The 17,726-nt window shown below is 41.4% G+C and overlaps 1 protein-coding gene across 1 annotated transcript in view; it reads left to right on the top strand.

Annotated features, from left to right (window-relative positions):
• The first annotated feature begins 1,106 nt into the window (after window positions 1-1,106).
• The window catches only part of LSP1 (lymphocyte specific protein 1), a 97,538-nt gene continuing 80,918 nt past the window's right edge, over window positions 1,107-17,726 (top strand). The window contains exon 1 of the mRNA XM_061610147.1: window positions 1,107-1,404. Within this exon, the coding sequence (XP_061466131.1) occupies window positions 1,328-1,404 (77 nt within the window). The 5' untranslated portion in view covers window positions 1,107-1,327. The remainder of the gene's footprint in view (window positions 1,405-17,726) is intronic.

Here is a 17,726-nt window from a genome sequence, read left to right on the forward strand (position 1 = left end):
TGGCACAGTGATTTATAGTGTTTTGGCAGGTAAAATGCTGCATATTGGGCCATCCGCAGCCCCATCTGTTTTCATTTCCTACTTTTTGTAGAAAGACTGTGTTGGAAATGGTATAGAGAGCACGCATAGATGAACAGTGTTATTCCACCACTACTAAAACTAGCAGTTCCATACGCTCACACACTGGAGTCTCGCAATAAGGATATTATTTTTTTAATAAAGTGTTCATCTTTTTATGTTAAATGCTTTATCTTTGTTTTAAAATATTTTATTGTATATAAGTGAATATAAGCAGTAAAAAAAGTATTATATTGTTCCTGATTTTTATATTGCTTGTTAGTTTTGTTTGGTCAGGAAATTTTTCCTCCTTTGTTGTGCTGATGAATCAGGATGCAGATGTTTCAGCAGCCTCAGAAGTGTCAGCAGGGGCAGCTCTGCAGATATGCGATTTCTAGAAGCCTGAAGAGGGGTGTGTGTGTGTGTGTGAGAGAGAGAGAGAGAGAGAGAGAAGAGGTGGGCAGAGGGGGGGGCCTTATCCTTGAGATGCCAGAGAGAGAGAAGGCCCAGTATTGTGTGAATAGTGGTTATACATATATATATAAAGTCCTGTTCTCCTCACAAACAGGATCACTGTCCTCTCCAAAGAGTAATCTGCCTGGTTGAGGTGCTGCTGAAGGATACAAAGTGATGTGTTTAACAATATATCTTTGTGTGATGATGGCTGCTTGATTGCCACTAGGCCTTTAAGCCTCAGTAACTTAAACAGCTTTCCCTGTTCTTCTGTATAACCAACCCCTCTGATTTTGGGCCCATTTTTGCAAGGCTGTGGACTTTGACCCTCCTTCCATCCCTTCAAATATGCTGCTTGTAGATACTTGCTGACGCTGTGTTGCAACTGTCCAATCTCCCAGCCCTGTTATTTGCTCTAAGGATCCTAACATAGACGAAACATAGATAAGGCTGAAGAAGGAGAACATGAGTTATCCATACATGTAGGAACAGAGGCTGCTGATGCAACATTTGTGAGGTTCAGCTTGATTTAAGGACAAAGATTCAGCCTTGAGCTGCTATTATTCCTTCTTCCCCTTGTGGCCTACATCGTTGGGTGAGTGGGGGATTACTTCTCTTTTTTGTCTAAGTTTTTTTTTTTTGTTCTTTCTGAGTGAAAAACAAACTCACACCTTCAGACCTACATGGTTTCCGGCTGTGCTGCCTTTACAGCCAATACAGGAAGAGTGGGGAGAGATCAACTGCACACTCAGTGTTCTCCTTACAAAACAGTCTGCAAAGCAAGTTGACCGGACCACATTCTTCACAAGCAAAGAAAATGGCTGATGCAGAATGTCTGGGGGACATGGAGTTTGACACTGGGGTAGAGGAAGGGACTCAAGACGAGATGCAAAGGTAAGGGCCTTTAAGAGTGGCTCAGCTTCACTGGGACACATTTTGGCTTTTAATTATCTTCAACAGGCTGTCATATCTATGACAGTTTAAAGATCACAAAAAAGATAGGAAAGGGGGAGGGGCTTATCCAGAAAGAGATAAGTGAATGGGAGTTGTGGAGAGCAGGTTTGTTGACTACTTTGGGGGCATTGGCCTGTGCCTCTCACAGATGAGTTTTTGTGCCGTTGCTGTTCATGCCAAAGTAGTTTTTAGTGCAGTGGTGGTGAGAAGCATTTGCTGGGAAGCTCCTGTTGAGATATAGTTCCAGCCACAAACATGCTGGGGAGCCTTGTCACTGGCTTTCAGACTCCTACCACCACCATACCATTTGATATATTGGGGTGATAATTATATTGGTCAGCCTTATGGGGTCATTGCAAGGCTGCTTAAGATAATATGTGGAGTGTTCTGAATGCTCTTAAGGTTCTGTATAAATGCTAGGTGTTAGGGCTAGGATAGATATGATAGGGCAGATCTGTGTGTTTAAACCTTGACCTGCCTCAGCCATGTGGAAAATGTGAAGAGGCGGGAAATCCAGTTTAAGAAGCAAAAATGGGGCACGTGGGTAAGAAGTGTGGAACCCTCCCCCCCATCCACAGCTCACCTCATAACAATCTTTAGGTGCTAGCCCAAGACATTTTGTTGCCTGAAGCATAGCCCAAATGGTACCCTCCCTCCATCTTGCCAACACTTTAAAAAGTTTGTTGCATCATTCAGATACCCAGTTCATGCTTTCATCTATCCCCCACCCGCACCCCCTGAAGCTGGTCACTACATCCCACTGCATGGCATGACCAGCCCTAAAACTCTGTTCCCCCTTGATGTCACTTTTCCTTCATCAGGATCCTTATTCTGGAAGTTTGAAATGTGTGTGAAAAACCTGTTGGGGGAGGGGCTGTAGGGAGGTGAAGTTGTTGGAAGAGAGAAGGATTCTGCACTCCTCACCCAAGCACCACCAGATCAGCAGCTGTCTCATCCAGTTTGGTGCTATTAATAATGGTGATGAGAACGTGGATAGTGGTGATGCATCTCAGAGCACGTCTCAGGTGCCAGCAGGGCCGGATGTAACTTGTGGCCCTAAGCTATAACATGAGTAAGGCCCTTCCCTCTTCAACAAATAATACAAATTTTAAATGCAAAATATGGGCTGTACAATTAAATGGAATTTGATAGTCATGTAATATAGGTATTAAAATGCAAGTTATATGTGTGCACATTCTTTATTTAGGAGTTTGTCAAACACATAACACAATTAAACAATATGATATAAAGTTATAATATACAAATTAGATATAACTTATATATACACACCGGGTGTTTTCTGCAAGAAAACAAAAGGCCACATGTGTACGACATTCTGTAGAATTGTTTACTGTTTACTGTTGTTGGCAAGTGAGCTGCAACAATGATATTCAATATCTACCAAAAATTATATTCATTTTGTATGATGTTTATGGTTTCCCAGTGGCAATGTTCTAAACGTTTTTTCTTTCTTTCTTTCTAACGCGATGCCCCTTGTAATGTGAGGCCTTAAGCTGTAGCTTGTTTAGCTTGTATGTAAATCTGGCCCTGAGTGCCAGGTGATGTGGCTGTCCATTCTTAACTCTTCCAAATGTTTCATATCAGCTACTGATGCAAACACCATGACTTCAGAGATGCTCTTGATATCACCTCCACATGGGGGGGGGGACTTGGCTAGATGGCTTTTCTTAAAAACAGTATTATTCACCATTAAGTATTATTGACCAGAATACAAAAGAAGCTGTATTTTTTCAGCACAAAATTCTTAACATCAAGAAAGGAACATGTCCATGCTGTCTGTTTAAAAGGCGTGTGTGTAAAATAGCAGCCACACAGATAAGGGGAGCTGATCAGGATTGAGACTATGGTATTCTAGGAGGAATTTTTATTTAACAATTTCCCTCTGCACTGCAGTTCTGATGAAAATCATTCCCCGCACCCCCGCACTGCAAGCGGCAGTTCACCTCAGAAGGGATGCTGCTGTTGGTGCCAATCGCTCTGAGGGAGAAAGAGGTGGTGCTTGATTCATGCTTTGCAGGTAGACTTAGGGTTAGGGTAGTGCTTTATTTCCCTTGATTCTGCAAGTTAAAGAGTGTCCAGGAAGAGGAAAAAAATGAAGATCATTGTATGCCAGTGAAAGTCTATTCACATGATCTTTGGGCGTGCAACCAGCTTATTCTTTAACCACATTGGCATTTTTCTTCAGCTTTGGCTGTGAATTGCCTTTGGTGACTCTGTTGTCTGAACCTTTTAATGTTGTAGGCCACAGACCTATGACTCACTACAAACAAATATATAGTAAGGTGATGTTTTTGCATAGACAGATTGCAGAATGAGCCCTGTGCCCAAGGCTGCTTGAATCTAACTATAAAATTTTGTATAAAGTTAGACCTCTCTGAGAGAATTTTGAATAAGGGACAAAACTGAACATAGAACTGTAAGCATGCTGCTATAAATGTCAGTACAAATAGCAGGGAAAAGGTATACACTTTGACATTTTAAACATGATGAATTTATATGAAAAAATAGTGGTTAAAGCATGTTAAGAATTAACAGATCCATGCAATCTTGAGAACATCCCCCCAAATTAAGAGTGACAATCATAATCTATTTTTAAAGGTTGTGAGTAAGTCAAGGAATGAGTTATTCTAACTGCCTCTAACTTCTGCTTCTGATGCTGCATTTCCTTCTGCGTTCACTACCACCCCCTTGCACTTTGAAAACCACTGAAGGGAGTTTTTGCAAGACAGATACGTCTAGGAGTTATCTCCAAGAAAGTCTCAAGGCCTTTGCAGGACTCAAACATGCACCTATTGCAAAGACTCATAGGTCTTCTCTGACCACTCACTCCCCTTCTACACATTTTCAAAATGCCAAGTAAGGAACTATAAGGATGGAAACGGCTCTCCTTCCCCCCCTTTTCTTTCTTGAAATCAAATCTGTGAACAGCATATTTCCTCTCAGAGTAACCACAAAGCTGGTTTGCTGTAGTTCCTCTTTCCCTTTGAAACGTTGCCATAAAGTTTTCTTGCAAATAACAATGCTTCTCAGCATATTTATATTTTGTCCTAGTTGGTTTCTTCTTGATCAGCTGAAATTGCTTGGGAAATACACTCCACAAGTAGCAATGGCAACTGTCCATCACAATCTATTATTTATTTATTATTTTACTGATCTGACCTGTAAAACTGCATCCCTAAGAATCAGCTGTATTGACCTACCACATGACTTACCATATGCATTGGCTCCACCCACTGGCCTCACTAAGGAGAAGGCAGTATTTTTAAAAAATCACACACTGACATCCTTGCTCACAGGGTCGTAGTCTTCATATGGACATTTTTTCCACTGTGGAGTAGCATGGTGAGGATCTACATGATTCCTGTCTTATGTCTGATCCAGCATGGGGCAAAATACATTGACCAAGCCTCAAATATTAAATCTGCTGACCTCATTGAACACATGTTGGACCATCTAGAAGACCACAATGCATAGAGTGACATGTTGTACTTTACAGCAGCCTTGTAGCCTGGGTGGGGCAAATGAGTGCACTGCCCCCCCGAACTGTGCTTCAACCTCCCCCCCCCTGATTTTTTTGGAGTTAGATTGAAAGATAAATAACAGTTTAGAAGGGAGAGCAGGGGGACCTTAAAGTTGGCCATCTTCAGTTAGACCCTGGACAGCAAACTGAGCAAGCACCCAGGTCACCTGGTTACAGTCTCCACTGCTATAATGAAACTTACTGTATTTCTATTTAAATTACAGTAATCATTTTTAAATATGCATCTATACATATAAATTTGCATATGTACTTTTTTTTGCAAATCTGTCCTCTTTTGTTCTCATTTTTGGTGATGCATAAGTGGCCATCTTAACAATGCATGGGGGAGGCATGTCACAGCAAAAAGTCACCTTGTCATGAGAATACAATTGCATGAATCCATCCTTAGTCTCAGGCTATATTTGCACATATCTCAACAACAGCCTTAGAATAATAGAATAGTTGAGTTGGAAGGGGCCTATAAGGCCATCAAGTCCAACCCCCTGCTCAGTTCACCAACTGGGTGCCCTCCAAAGGTTTTGGACTATAACTGGGATCAGTCCCAGCCGGCACAGACTGCTGGCTTGCTGGCTGGGGCTGATGGGAGTTGTAGTCCAAAACCTGTGGAGCGCACCAGGTTGGTGAAGGCTGCTCTAAAGTGTCAGTAACTGTTGTTTTTTTCATCTTTGTGGTGTCCCTAGTTGTGCAGGTAATTTCTTGAAACTAACAAATTATGTGTTTTTTCCTGCTGTATTGTGCTGCTCAGGATTCAAGCAGGTACATATGCAAAGGAGTCATTTCTGCATGTGGATATCTCACCACAAAACACGCGTACATAAAACACACCACCCTTCTCTTAGAATTTGCCTCTCCATTAGTTCCTTAGATTACCAATTGAAAACTCTAGGGTTCTGTTACATAAGCATATACTTTTCAAATTTTAAAGAACTTTCTGATGAATGTCTGGAGATATTTTTCCCAAGTGACACTAAATATTTTTCAACTATTTTTTTCTTTTTTTGATGAAAGTGCAAAAAGTGTAGTTTGCCTTTGAAACGTTTTGATCTTTCTGGGGGTTTTTGCATAAAGAAAAGCCTATTTCTGCATTAATCTAAATTTAAAATTATTATATCTCCAAGTCACTTCCAGATGATCCTTTACTGATATTCATCCTGATTCGTTTGCAGAAAATTTGCAGGGAGGATATACAATGTTGCCTGTTTATTGAACATTGATTCTGATTAGCTTGCTGGGAGGTGATGCACCATCGTGTCAAGCACTTTTTATGCCACACTTTTCATTGCCTTTTCCCGCCATCACTTTCCTTAGTCCAAATGGGTTTGTTGTGCAAGAATGCCAAATTCACTTTGATTGCAGAACCTGATTTTGCTAGTATGCAATTGAATATAATCTACAAAATAAAAACAGTCTGGAAGCACCCCCAGTCATATTTCTAGAAACAATTTAAAATGCATATTGAATTTTAAATGCGAATAAAATAGACAAATAAGTGGATGTGTGAGAGAGTATATGAGTGAAGGCTGCTGTGAAAACTCTTAAGAGGTGGCTAACCTTTGGTCCTCAGAGGCTGTTGAACTCCAACTCTCATGAGCCCTAGCCAGCATGGCCAATGGCCAGGGATGATGGGAGTTGTAGTCCAACAACATCTGGAAGGCCATGGGCTCCCCACTCCTGCTTTAAGAGTCATGTTACTTCTGAATAGCCATATGCGGGATTGCATTTAAAGTACAAGCAGCATCTGGTATTACACGGTTGAGAAGATCAGGCGATGTATTATGAAGGTAATTTTTTTTAAAGAAAAAATATATCAAAGATGTAGAACCCACTTTTAAAAATTTCCAAAGTGGTATACAAAAAATAGTTGAAAACAAACAATATTAAAATACGTCAGCAAGTGAAAAATCAAACAACACAAGAAACAATATTAATAGAGCATACAATAGTAAAAATAATTTAAAAAGCAGACAAAACAGCAAAGAAAAATCTATATCATATCAATACTCCTAAATAAAAGCTTTGGCAGATAGTGCAATGAAGGTGTCAGATAGACCTCTTTGGGGATGGCATTCCATAAACAGGGTGCCACCATTGAACAGGCCCTCACTGCAGTCACCATTCACCTCACCTCTGAAGGCAAGGGCACCCAGAGAAAGAGCTCTGAGAAAGATAATGCCCAGATAGATTTGTAAGGTGATAGATGGCTCTTCAGATAATCCAGTCCCAAACAATAAAGGGCTTCAAATATTAACCCCAGCGCTCTAAGTTGTGCCTGAAAGATTAACCCCAGCACTCTGAATTGTGCTTGAAATAAGGTGGCAGTGGTAAAATATATTTCCTGCAGCTAGTACCAACCAAAACCAGTCACTGAGTTTTGCACCCACTGAAGCTGGTACAGTTGGAGAGCATGCATATTGTAGTGACGTAAATGTAGGGCAATAACTTATTATCAGGCACCTCTTGTTGTTAAGCTACGCCATATATAACTAGAAAATAGCTTCTTACAGACACAATCAGCTATCCTTGCACAACTGTCAAGGTTGTCTTTCTACTCTGGCTTCTTGTTTCCAATGCTCTACAAAGCTCAGGGGCTGCCCTTGTACGGTCATTGATTAAGACTAGCTTTGCTGTGCTAGCAGGCTCCATCCCTTCCTTTGCCATGTTCATCCTCAGCTGTCTTGAATTCTCTAGATCCCTTAGAGGAGACTTGGAGGGTCCTAAGTAAGATTACAGCAATTGCTAAGAATATCAGGCACTAGAAGGAGATTATCTGGGAAAGCTGATACCTAGTGAAGTATCTCTGGACTCCTTGGAACTGCGTTCCAGAGAACGGGGCAGAGGAGTCGCAGCTCTATGTTTAACTCAAGTGTGCACGGCAGTATTAAAAAAATATGGTAAAACAGCAACATACTCCACTTGAGTGAATAAAAAGGAAGAGCTAAAAGATGGCTTGGTTCTTGCATTGAGACAGTTTACAATGAGAGGTTACGAAGAACCTAGTTATCAGTTCCTTTAGTTTTCCACCCTTTCTTTATTTGCTTTAGACCTCAGAACATTTTAAAATGATTCTCTTTGTGCAATTTAAATTCTAGTCATGTCTAAGCTGACAATTAGCATGATAGTGATGTAAGTGCCAAACAAGGAGACATGGCAGTTCTTGAGAGTCAGTCTAATACTCTTTTGTAAAAACTATTCCGTTAGCATCATGAAAAGCAATTGATTGCATTGATTAATATTCTGGAGCCTTGCCTCCAAAGTTAAAAAGAATTCGCATTATCAACCTTTTGAAAAAAATGTGAGTTATATAGTTCAGGCCGTTGGAGAAACACTCCTAGATCAACGTTGTTTTGTTGAGCTTGATATATTTCCTGGCAGTAACACTAGACTAAACCAGCAGATGGTAAGATAGTAACAACTATGAGAATGTGGATTTTGATTCATTTCTTTTGATTCACTCAGGCTTCAATCCTAAAGATACTTCCAAATCCAAATCTTGCTTTCAACTACAGGCCATTATAATTCATACAACAGTTCAAGAAAAAAGTGGGACAAAATATAATCAAAAGATAAATAGCATAATCTAATAGTAATATCCAATATATATCCTATGTCTTTTGCAATAATAAAAAACTGGATTCTCCATGTATTCAGTATGTGGGCCCAAGCCTGTCCCTCCCAACTGAGATTAGACAAGCAACCTCCTTGTTGAACTTCAGGTGCAGGGCTATGACTTTCTTGTTCCAGCAGGCATTTTAAGGTAGTGTTTGGTTTTGTGATGATTTTAGTGTTTGATTTTTTAAAATTTTCTGTATGCTGTGTTTTTATGTACACTGCTTAGAAATGAGAATGATTAAGTGGTATATAAATGTCTTAAATAAATCAAATAAATAAACAATTTATGATTTTATTTAACACTAGAGTTGACAGTCCATTTACTATCTGGCATTCTTCATTCTCAAAAATATACTTACCAGGGAGTAAACCCAAGTGGACACTTACTTTCAAGTAAACATGCTTAGGCTGGTGCTGCATATAATTTTGCATGCCCTGCATATCCCTAAGAGAATGTCACATGGACCTATGCAGAACATGCATACAGGTCACACAGAGCATCTCTTCAATATTAAAGCTTTGTTCCTGGAGGATTCATTAACTGAGGTATTACTATAGTCACATGTTCATGTTTAGCCATGGTTTGGCTTAGCATTGTGTGCAAAACAGGCCATGGTGGTTTTTTGCAGCAATAGCACAATTGGGTGACACTCCAATTAGATGTGAAAATGGACACTGTAGAACAGAACTCTGTTCTGGAGGAGTTTGGCCTGACTTTGATTACACTAGACATGCACAGGGACGTTTTTTAAAAAAATAGTGTCTTGGCTTTAGAAAAGTTTCCAAAGGTCACATTAGATCACTCATATGTAGCCAAGATCATAGCTGTGATTCTAAACACTCTTATCTGTGAGAAAGCTCTATTGGACTTAGCGGAATTAACTTCTGAGTAATGCATAGGATTATGCTTTAACTCTTGCATCACAGTCCTATTTCATGTTTTGCTTCTCAACATACAACAAATGGTTATTTGCAGAACAGTGATAGTGTCAAAATATTTGTATTTATAGGAATCTGTGCCATGGCCTATAAATCTTTGAGGCCATATCTCTGTTTTGCACATGGAGAAAAGATTCTGCCAGAAGGGCATGTACCCTTATATGCAGTCAGAAATCATATGTATTTTCTTGCTTGCCCTCAAGGGGGCAGGCTCTACTTTGTAATTTTCTACCTCTTAACAAGATTGCCAAAGCATTTCTTATGTTCTTGAGACAGTTTAGAGTTGCTCACAGAATGACAGAGAGTATTAAGTCTATAGTATATGAAGGTTGCCTTGTCCAGCCCTTACACTGAGATTAAAACATACTGGGTTTCATGCTTTTTGAACATCCTTATGGGAACCACACAAAGGCTTGTTTGCTTGCTATAGAATGTGTAGAATATTACTATACTCTGCTATGTATATAGCTGCACCTTTCAGCATAATGGCCCAGCATATTTAAGGTATGAGTATGACACCTTTAAAGATAGACAAAGGGCAATATGACCATCACCTAGTCAACTATTTAGATTAATGCCCTCTTGAATGAGTACCTGGCATATGCTGGGGGGTAAAGAAAGGCCGGGGACGGAACTGGCAATCCCACCCCATATATATGGCCTGCCTAGTAAACGTCGCAAGACGTCACCCTAAGAGTCGGAAACGACTCGCACTATAAGTGCGGGGACACCTTTACCTTTCAGATAACTATTGCTGGAGGGGGGACTCCATCTATAAATCAGTACACATTATTTGTATTTACATTTAACTTACAGTAACCTACAGCTGGGCTCTGATTAACATATCCCACCCACCCCAGCCTGTGGTGGTGACATTTTTTCACAATTTTGGCATGGTGAAACAGTTTTCAAAATGCACCCTTACATGGCAAGATATAATCCTCCATGTTGTTATTTGTAATTTTTACAGTACTTTCCTATGTACTTGAACATTTACATTGACTGTACTTGATTCTCAATAACATTGCATGGTAGGTTTGGTGGAGAGTTAATGATTTGTAGGGGATGAACAGAGATTTAAGCCTGGGTCTCCCATATCCACATAGCTTTTAGGGCTGTTTCACACGTTATGCTGCCAAAAGCCCTGAGTCTGCTACCATGGGCATTCAATAGGGAGCCATAGTCAATCATGGCTCACTGAGGAGTGTCCCTGATGATGATGCATACATTTTCATATACCTGTGTGCCACATTATGTTTTTTAAATGTACAACTTTACCTTTTAAGATGCACACTTAAAAAAAATAGGTGAAGTACTCTCCCTGCACATGCTGGCTACATGTTGGAAAACATTCCAAAACTGCTTTGAGCGAGGCCAGCAACAATCTCATCACATGCCAGAGCAATTACGAGTCTGGTTAATGGCATCAAAATTAAAGGGAAAGTCATGATGCTTTTGTGACCCTCAAAAATGGTTGCACGAATTAGCCTTTAGAAATTGACTTGACTTGCAAAAGACAGCTAGTGTGGTATAGCGGCTAGAGTGACTGAGATCTAAGGTCAAATCTCCACTTAGCTATGAAGCTCACTGTATGACCTTAGGTCACCATCTCTTAGCCTAATCTACTGCAGAGGGTTGTTGTAAGGCAGGGACGGGGGACCCGTGGCCCTCTGAATATTGTTGGGCTCTAAATCCCATCAGCCCCAGCCAGCATGGCCAGTGATGAGGGGTGATGGAAACTACAGTCCAACAACATCTGCCCCCATCCTATTGGAAGGGTAAAAGCAGGGGAGAGTACCATATAAATCACCCTGAACTCCTTGGAAGAAGCGTAGGATTTAAATGTAGTAAAATGAAGAGTTGCCACCTCACCCAGATGGAGAGCGATAGGCCCTTCTGCAATGTGTGAAGCCACCAACGGTAGATTTAGATAAGTGAGAGTTTTGAGACTGAGGTTCAATATTCAGTGAAATTCCCGCAGTGTTGAGGGGGTGGGGGAACTCATGCACACTTTCATGTCCAGGAATTGTCCTTTTTGATCAACATTATTATTTTCAGCTTGAGATTGTGTTTGGCAACCTGAAAGTACAACTAAAACTTGACCCCCTGCCTCTCTATTCCCAACTCAGTGCCTTTGCCACAAGGCTGGGATTGTTCCCTCTGACATGCCATTCTCAGCCCAGAAATGAAGAGGTTAACCCCATTCTTGCTTCAGATTGGAGTATATTTTCTTTGTCAATGTATCCATCTTAATGCATACCAGATGTGCACAGCAGTTCCTTGAGCATCTTAATCCTGGGCTTCAGTAGTTGGAGTTGTCTTTCTCACAAGGGGTAGGACTGCTGGAGACTCTCTGGGGATTTAATGCAGTGGAAAAATTGGGGCAGAGTCATGAACAAACTACCCTTTACCTGCCCCCCCTTCCTACACAGGAAAAGGTTGCTAAGATCTCTAGCTTCTAAAAGCAAAGTAACAACAACAAAAATCCCATTGTCTTCTCCTAACTATATGAGCCTGTGACAAGGAGCTGGGTTCACAATGTCATCAATCCGCATTTTAAAGTAGCAGCATAAGGGCATGGAGCCATTTGTTGCATATAATCAGCACAATAAGCACTTCATCATGTCGGATTCTGAAGAGTGAGCATGCAGGGATATGGCAAGGCTGCGGTATTACTCCCTGTTAATTGCATCACAAATAATATTTAATAGATGTCTGTGCAAATTGCACAACCACACTCCACTCAGAACTCATAACACCAGCAAATGCACTGTCTGGAGAGAGAGCTGAATTTGCCCAGTGTCAAGGTCTTGAAAATCCCAGCTGTTATCTTCATAATAGAAGTGGAACCTTGAGGGGAGACGTGAGGACACAGCAAAATGAGAAAGAAAATGTGCATTTATTGCACAATAAACAGAAAGTGAAGCAGATTCTTTTTATCATCATTAGACTGCCTTCTCACCAACAAAGGCAAAAAGCATTAGGCACTTCTGTAGTATTGAGGAATAGATACCTTATTTCTGAAGGTTTTGCACAAATTTTACATAAAGGTGTATTTCCTTCCCCTCTTCCCCCCTCCCCCAAGTTAAACAGGGATATCCCAGAGGATCACCTTTAAAATTTAAATCTGGTTCATTGTGTATCCTAGTCTTAGGTCCCGTGTACAAGGCACAGAAGCAAGTTTCAGGTTTTGCCTTGGTTGTGTTCTTCAGTATGGTAGAAGTCATGAGCAATGGTGCAACAGTGCATGCACATCCTGCAGGCATAGTCCTTTCTCCAATAAAGGAAAGATGAACCACTCACAAGGGTAGAGTATATACAATAGGGACCCACTCATGCAGCAGGTTACGTTCCAGACCTCTGCCTAAAAGCGAAACGCACCGAAAAGCGGAACTCCATCAATAAAATGGCGCCTGAAGCCCAAAAAACATCATAAAAGCGGATCGAGCACTGTATGAGTGGGGCCTTACTCTAACTGAAAGCCACCATATTAGCGGAATGCCAAAAAGCGGCCTGCTGAAAAGCGGGGCCCTACTGTACTTCATGAGTGATATCCTGCACTAAGAGTGTGGGGCCATTTGGAAGCCCGAACCTCAGTCCCACACTTCACTGGGTTAGAGCCCACATGTTGAGGGCTGTGGAAATCTAAACAAAAAACAGGCATTAAAGCTCATTAAGGAGCTAAAATAGAGAGGGGAGGGGGAATTTGTCAGCAGTCGCTTACTACAGCATCCAGCACAATCCAGAGAAGAGATGGGACACTTGGCAATTTTTCAGTCTAGCACCCTAGACTCCATTTGCCCAATGCAACACTATTTTTTTGGTTGATTAACTTACTGTTTTGATGATTTTCCATATCCATCCAGAAAGCATTAAAAAACACACCTCCCCCTCTCTTCTTCCAAATAACAAAAATAATTACCTTTCCCAGTTGCTCACTTTTAGTTTGGTTCACTTAGCATCAAAACAAAGAAAGAGAAATGAAATTTTGAGAAAAAGAATATCAACACATAGTTTTGTACTTCTTTGACTTGTCCTATTTCACAGGATCCATTTCCAAATTTGTGATTACTGGCACCAATCTTCCACTAAACAATCCATTAGGAACCTAGGTGTAGTTCAGCTACACATGGGTGAGGACAGATAAGGTTCTGGCCTGCTGGGCCAAAAAATGTTCCCCATACTTGAGCTAAAGAATGAGAGCAATTTGTCATCTTGCATATGTCAGTTTTACTTCTGTTTGGGTCCCTAGAGCCCCTACACCTGCATGAATAAAAAGAGAGGTGAAGAGTGGTAGTAGCTACTTGAGTTAGATACTAGCATGGACATTGGTCACCCTACTTCCACTACTGAGTCTTAATATCACGCTAGGAAGAGCGCTGATTGTGAACAGCTTGTGCAGTTCTGCAGAGAGGCCTATTGTGATAAATAAGAATGGCTCAAGATTATGGCAGTCAGTTTTATCTTGTCAGGGGAAAATACAGCATCTTTTAGGGCAAGGGTAGGAAACTGTTTTTAGCCTCGGGCTACACTGCCTCATGCAGAAGCTTCTGGGGGCCAAATGCCAGTGGTGGGTGGGCCAGAGTCAAAAGTGGGTGGACCAATAGCTGGGACTCTTAAGTTTATAAAATAGGCTACATTTCAACCACACAAATGTCAGAGGTTTTCGACACATATCTTTCCCCGTGAGGTTAGCAAGAGGGAGAGTGCTCTTGTGCTCAGGTCCTGCTTGTAGGCTTCCAATGTTCATCTGAGTGGCCACTGTGAGAGCAGGATGCTGGACTGGATGGGCCACTGGCCTGATCAAGCAGGCTCGGCTAATGTCTTGACACATTTATCGCAGTTTTAGGACACATTCTAGTGCAGCAGAAGCATTTGAGGAGGACATGGAGCAGAGCCAGCAAGGGGTGTGAGCAAGGGGAGGGAGCATTCTCTGTTGAGAGTCCTGAGGGCCAGATAGAGGCCTGGAGGGCCACATTGGCTCCTTGGCCTGAGGTTCCCCATCCCTGTCTTAGTGAAAGGAGCTGGGATGACAGAGATGGTGATGAGAGAAGATTTAAAAAAAATAGAAATATCAATTGACATTAGTTCTAAGCATTGCCAATCAACGTGGAGGCACACAGCCTACAACGTCCTGGTGTGTTGGACAGAGCAGAAGAGGGGCAAATAAGTCAACATTCCACCTCCTGGGCCAGCCAAGACACTTAATAAATCTGGATTTGGATCATTGGCTGCAAATGTATTGGCAGTAATCATTGCCCTAATAACTCTGCTTCTAAATCCCTGTTATCATACTGCTTGCCTCTCCTACAACCCAGCCACCATTTTTGACATTTCTGTATACGCAAGAGCATCAGTAAAAACAGGTGCTGCGTCCCAAAAAGCTAGTCATTAATATGGACAAGGTGTGTGTGCAAGGAGGAATTATATATTGTAAAGACTCCTGGGGGTACAGGGACCCCCAATAGCATCCTGCAGGTTTTACCCTGATCACAACAGTGCCCTCTAAAACAACTATTAGCTCCCTGAAGAAATTAATGGCATTATACGAGATAAATTATAGGGATGCACTCAGGGACTAGTAAAGATGACAAGTTGTCTGCTTCATCCTACAGAATTGAACACTTATGCCAATCGGCATAGCCTTATCTTAGCTTCTATTTTCTTGTCACACTAACACGTGGCAACATTAGAAAGGTGGGATGGAATGTTAGAATCTATATATGTATGTGTATATTGCGTGCGTGTGTGTCACACTAGGGGCTGCTGCCCCTGCTTGCTTCGCTTGTCAAACCCACCTACTATCACCAAAGCTCCCCCCTCCCCCCATGGGTCACCAAAGCTGCCCCCTTCCCCCTGGTCTCCAGAGCTCCCCCTTCCCCATGGGTCCCCAAAGCTGCCCTGTTCCCCTCAATAGGTTCCAAAAGCTTTCCCCCTCCTCCCAAAGTTCTTCCCTCCCCCCACAGGGGTCACCAGAGCTGCCCTTTCCCCCCACAGGGGTTGCCAAAGCTCCTCCCCCACAGGTCGCCAAAGCTCTGTTCACATTTCAAGCAATATGAGAATTGAAACACTGCCATCCTTTGAAATTCGCACTTATTCGAGTTTTGCAATGCTGTTTGCGAACCAAACTATGTTTGCAAAAATGCTTGTGCCAGGGGGAAAGTGTGCATAAAAATGAATATGTGAGTGAAAATAACATGCAAAAAGGCATTATATGATAAGAAGTGGCTTGCAAAAATGTGTAAATTAGTCAAAACTGCCTACAACGTGTTTATTAGAAGAAATTTGCACTAAAATGCTGGAGAATTTTCATGAGGATTTTTAAAAAATTGCAAATTGCAGAAATGTGGAGAACTGAACATAAGATTGGAAAAATGAGAAACTGAGAGAATGCTGTTTGAGGTTAGGGCACATTATTATATATGCAAGAGGCTGAAGGGGGAAATTGTTATCACCTGAGCTACCATAAGCTTTTGCATTGTTAAGACTTTGCACTTTTTGTATGCCCAGGGATTTGTATGCATATTTCTACATAGGTAAGCAGTTGTAAATATACATAAAGGCAAGACTGTAGGTGAAATCTTTTTTCTGCATATTAGTCTCTTCATTTATATTATGGCCGAATTGACACTGGCTCCTAAAACATGGTTTGGAGGTTCACTTTGGGACCATCAATTGTTTATTAGTGAGCGAAGGCCCCATCTGTGCTATATATTTAAAGCAGTATCATACCACTTTAAGTAGTCACGACTTTCCACAAAGTATCCTGGAAACTTTAGTTTGCTAAGGGTGTTGAGAGTTATTAGGAGACCCCTATTCCCCTCATAGAGCTACAGTTGTCAAGAGTTCCTGGGAAGAAGGATTAACTCTTAAACCAATTTGAGAATGGTACCTCTTTGAGGGGAATAGGGGTCTCCTATCAACTCTCAGTACCCTTAACAAATGACAATTCCCAGGATTCTTTGGGGGGTGCCATGGCTGTTTAAAGTGATATGTTGCTTTAAATGCATAGTGTAGATGGGGACTAAGACAAATGATAAGCTTTTGTAAAGTGGTGATGCTTGATATTTTTCTTTACAGTGACATGGCATATAGACCTGGTTTGCATGTAATGCCAAGCAAAACCACGTCTTAACATGAACAAGCAAACATGCAGGTTCCCGAAGAGAAGGTTGCGGTTGCTGCGCTCCTCTCCTGGTCTTGCTGCAGGGCTAACTGGGGCTAAGCCACTGTTTGGTTTAGCATCATATCCGAGGCTGGACTCAAGATTTGTCTCACTCCAGACAAACCATGAACTATAACCAAGGCTTTTTCTTCATTTACCATTGTGATTTGCCTAGAGAAAGACAAGCCATGAACCTGGGTTCAGACGAAATGTAAGCCAAACCATGGCTTAGCCCCAGATAGCATGGCAGCAGCTGGACAGAGGGAGGAGTGCAGCGGCTGTGATCTTTGCTCTAGGAACCCACTTTTGCTCATACGTGTTAAGGCATGGTTTAGGCTACTATATAGATACAACAGGCTGAATATATAAATATCACCAAGGTTTTCTGTGACCCATAAGCTTGCAGTGGGTTTCTTCTGTGATCCATAAGCTTGTAGTGCATTTTTCTGGTCTGCTGCTAAACACCCATATATGTGATTCCTTTTATAACACTCCAGACTGTATGGAAAATATTATCTTTCCCCTCTTCATGCATGGGATGAGGGGGAGAGAGGAGAGATAGCTCTTATCCCACAGATGGAGTTTGCATTAAAGACAGAGAACATGGTAGCTGCTCTGGATCTCTGTGGAAAAATGATAGTTTGTTGGCAAGCTCCATAGGCTTGATTTCTGACTCACTCGGAAAGCAGAATCTTATTTTCAGAAAGCACTGTTTGGGGCTGCGCTGTTATATTTGCTAACAAGCAGTATCTACTTTCTTAAAAAAAGAAAACAGTCCCCTAGCTCCCATATAGTTCGTGTGCTGTTGAGATCTTGTTGACAAGATTACTTAATGTGGATTAGATCACTTTTATAATTTTTTAAGCACCATGATGTTCAGTTAGAATGGCTGAAGCATGGTAAAAAAGTGAATGGGTTTCAGAGCATACATATAAAATCATTGTAAAACGTGGATGGATCCCCCTCCAAACATACTTTTTTAAAGCA

This window comes from Rhineura floridana, chromosome 2 (assembly GCF_030035675.1).
Source record: "Rhineura floridana isolate rRhiFlo1 chromosome 2, rRhiFlo1.hap2, whole genome shotgun sequence".
Classification (NCBI taxonomy): Eukaryota; Metazoa; Chordata; class Lepidosauria; order Squamata; family Rhineuridae; genus Rhineura; species Rhineura floridana.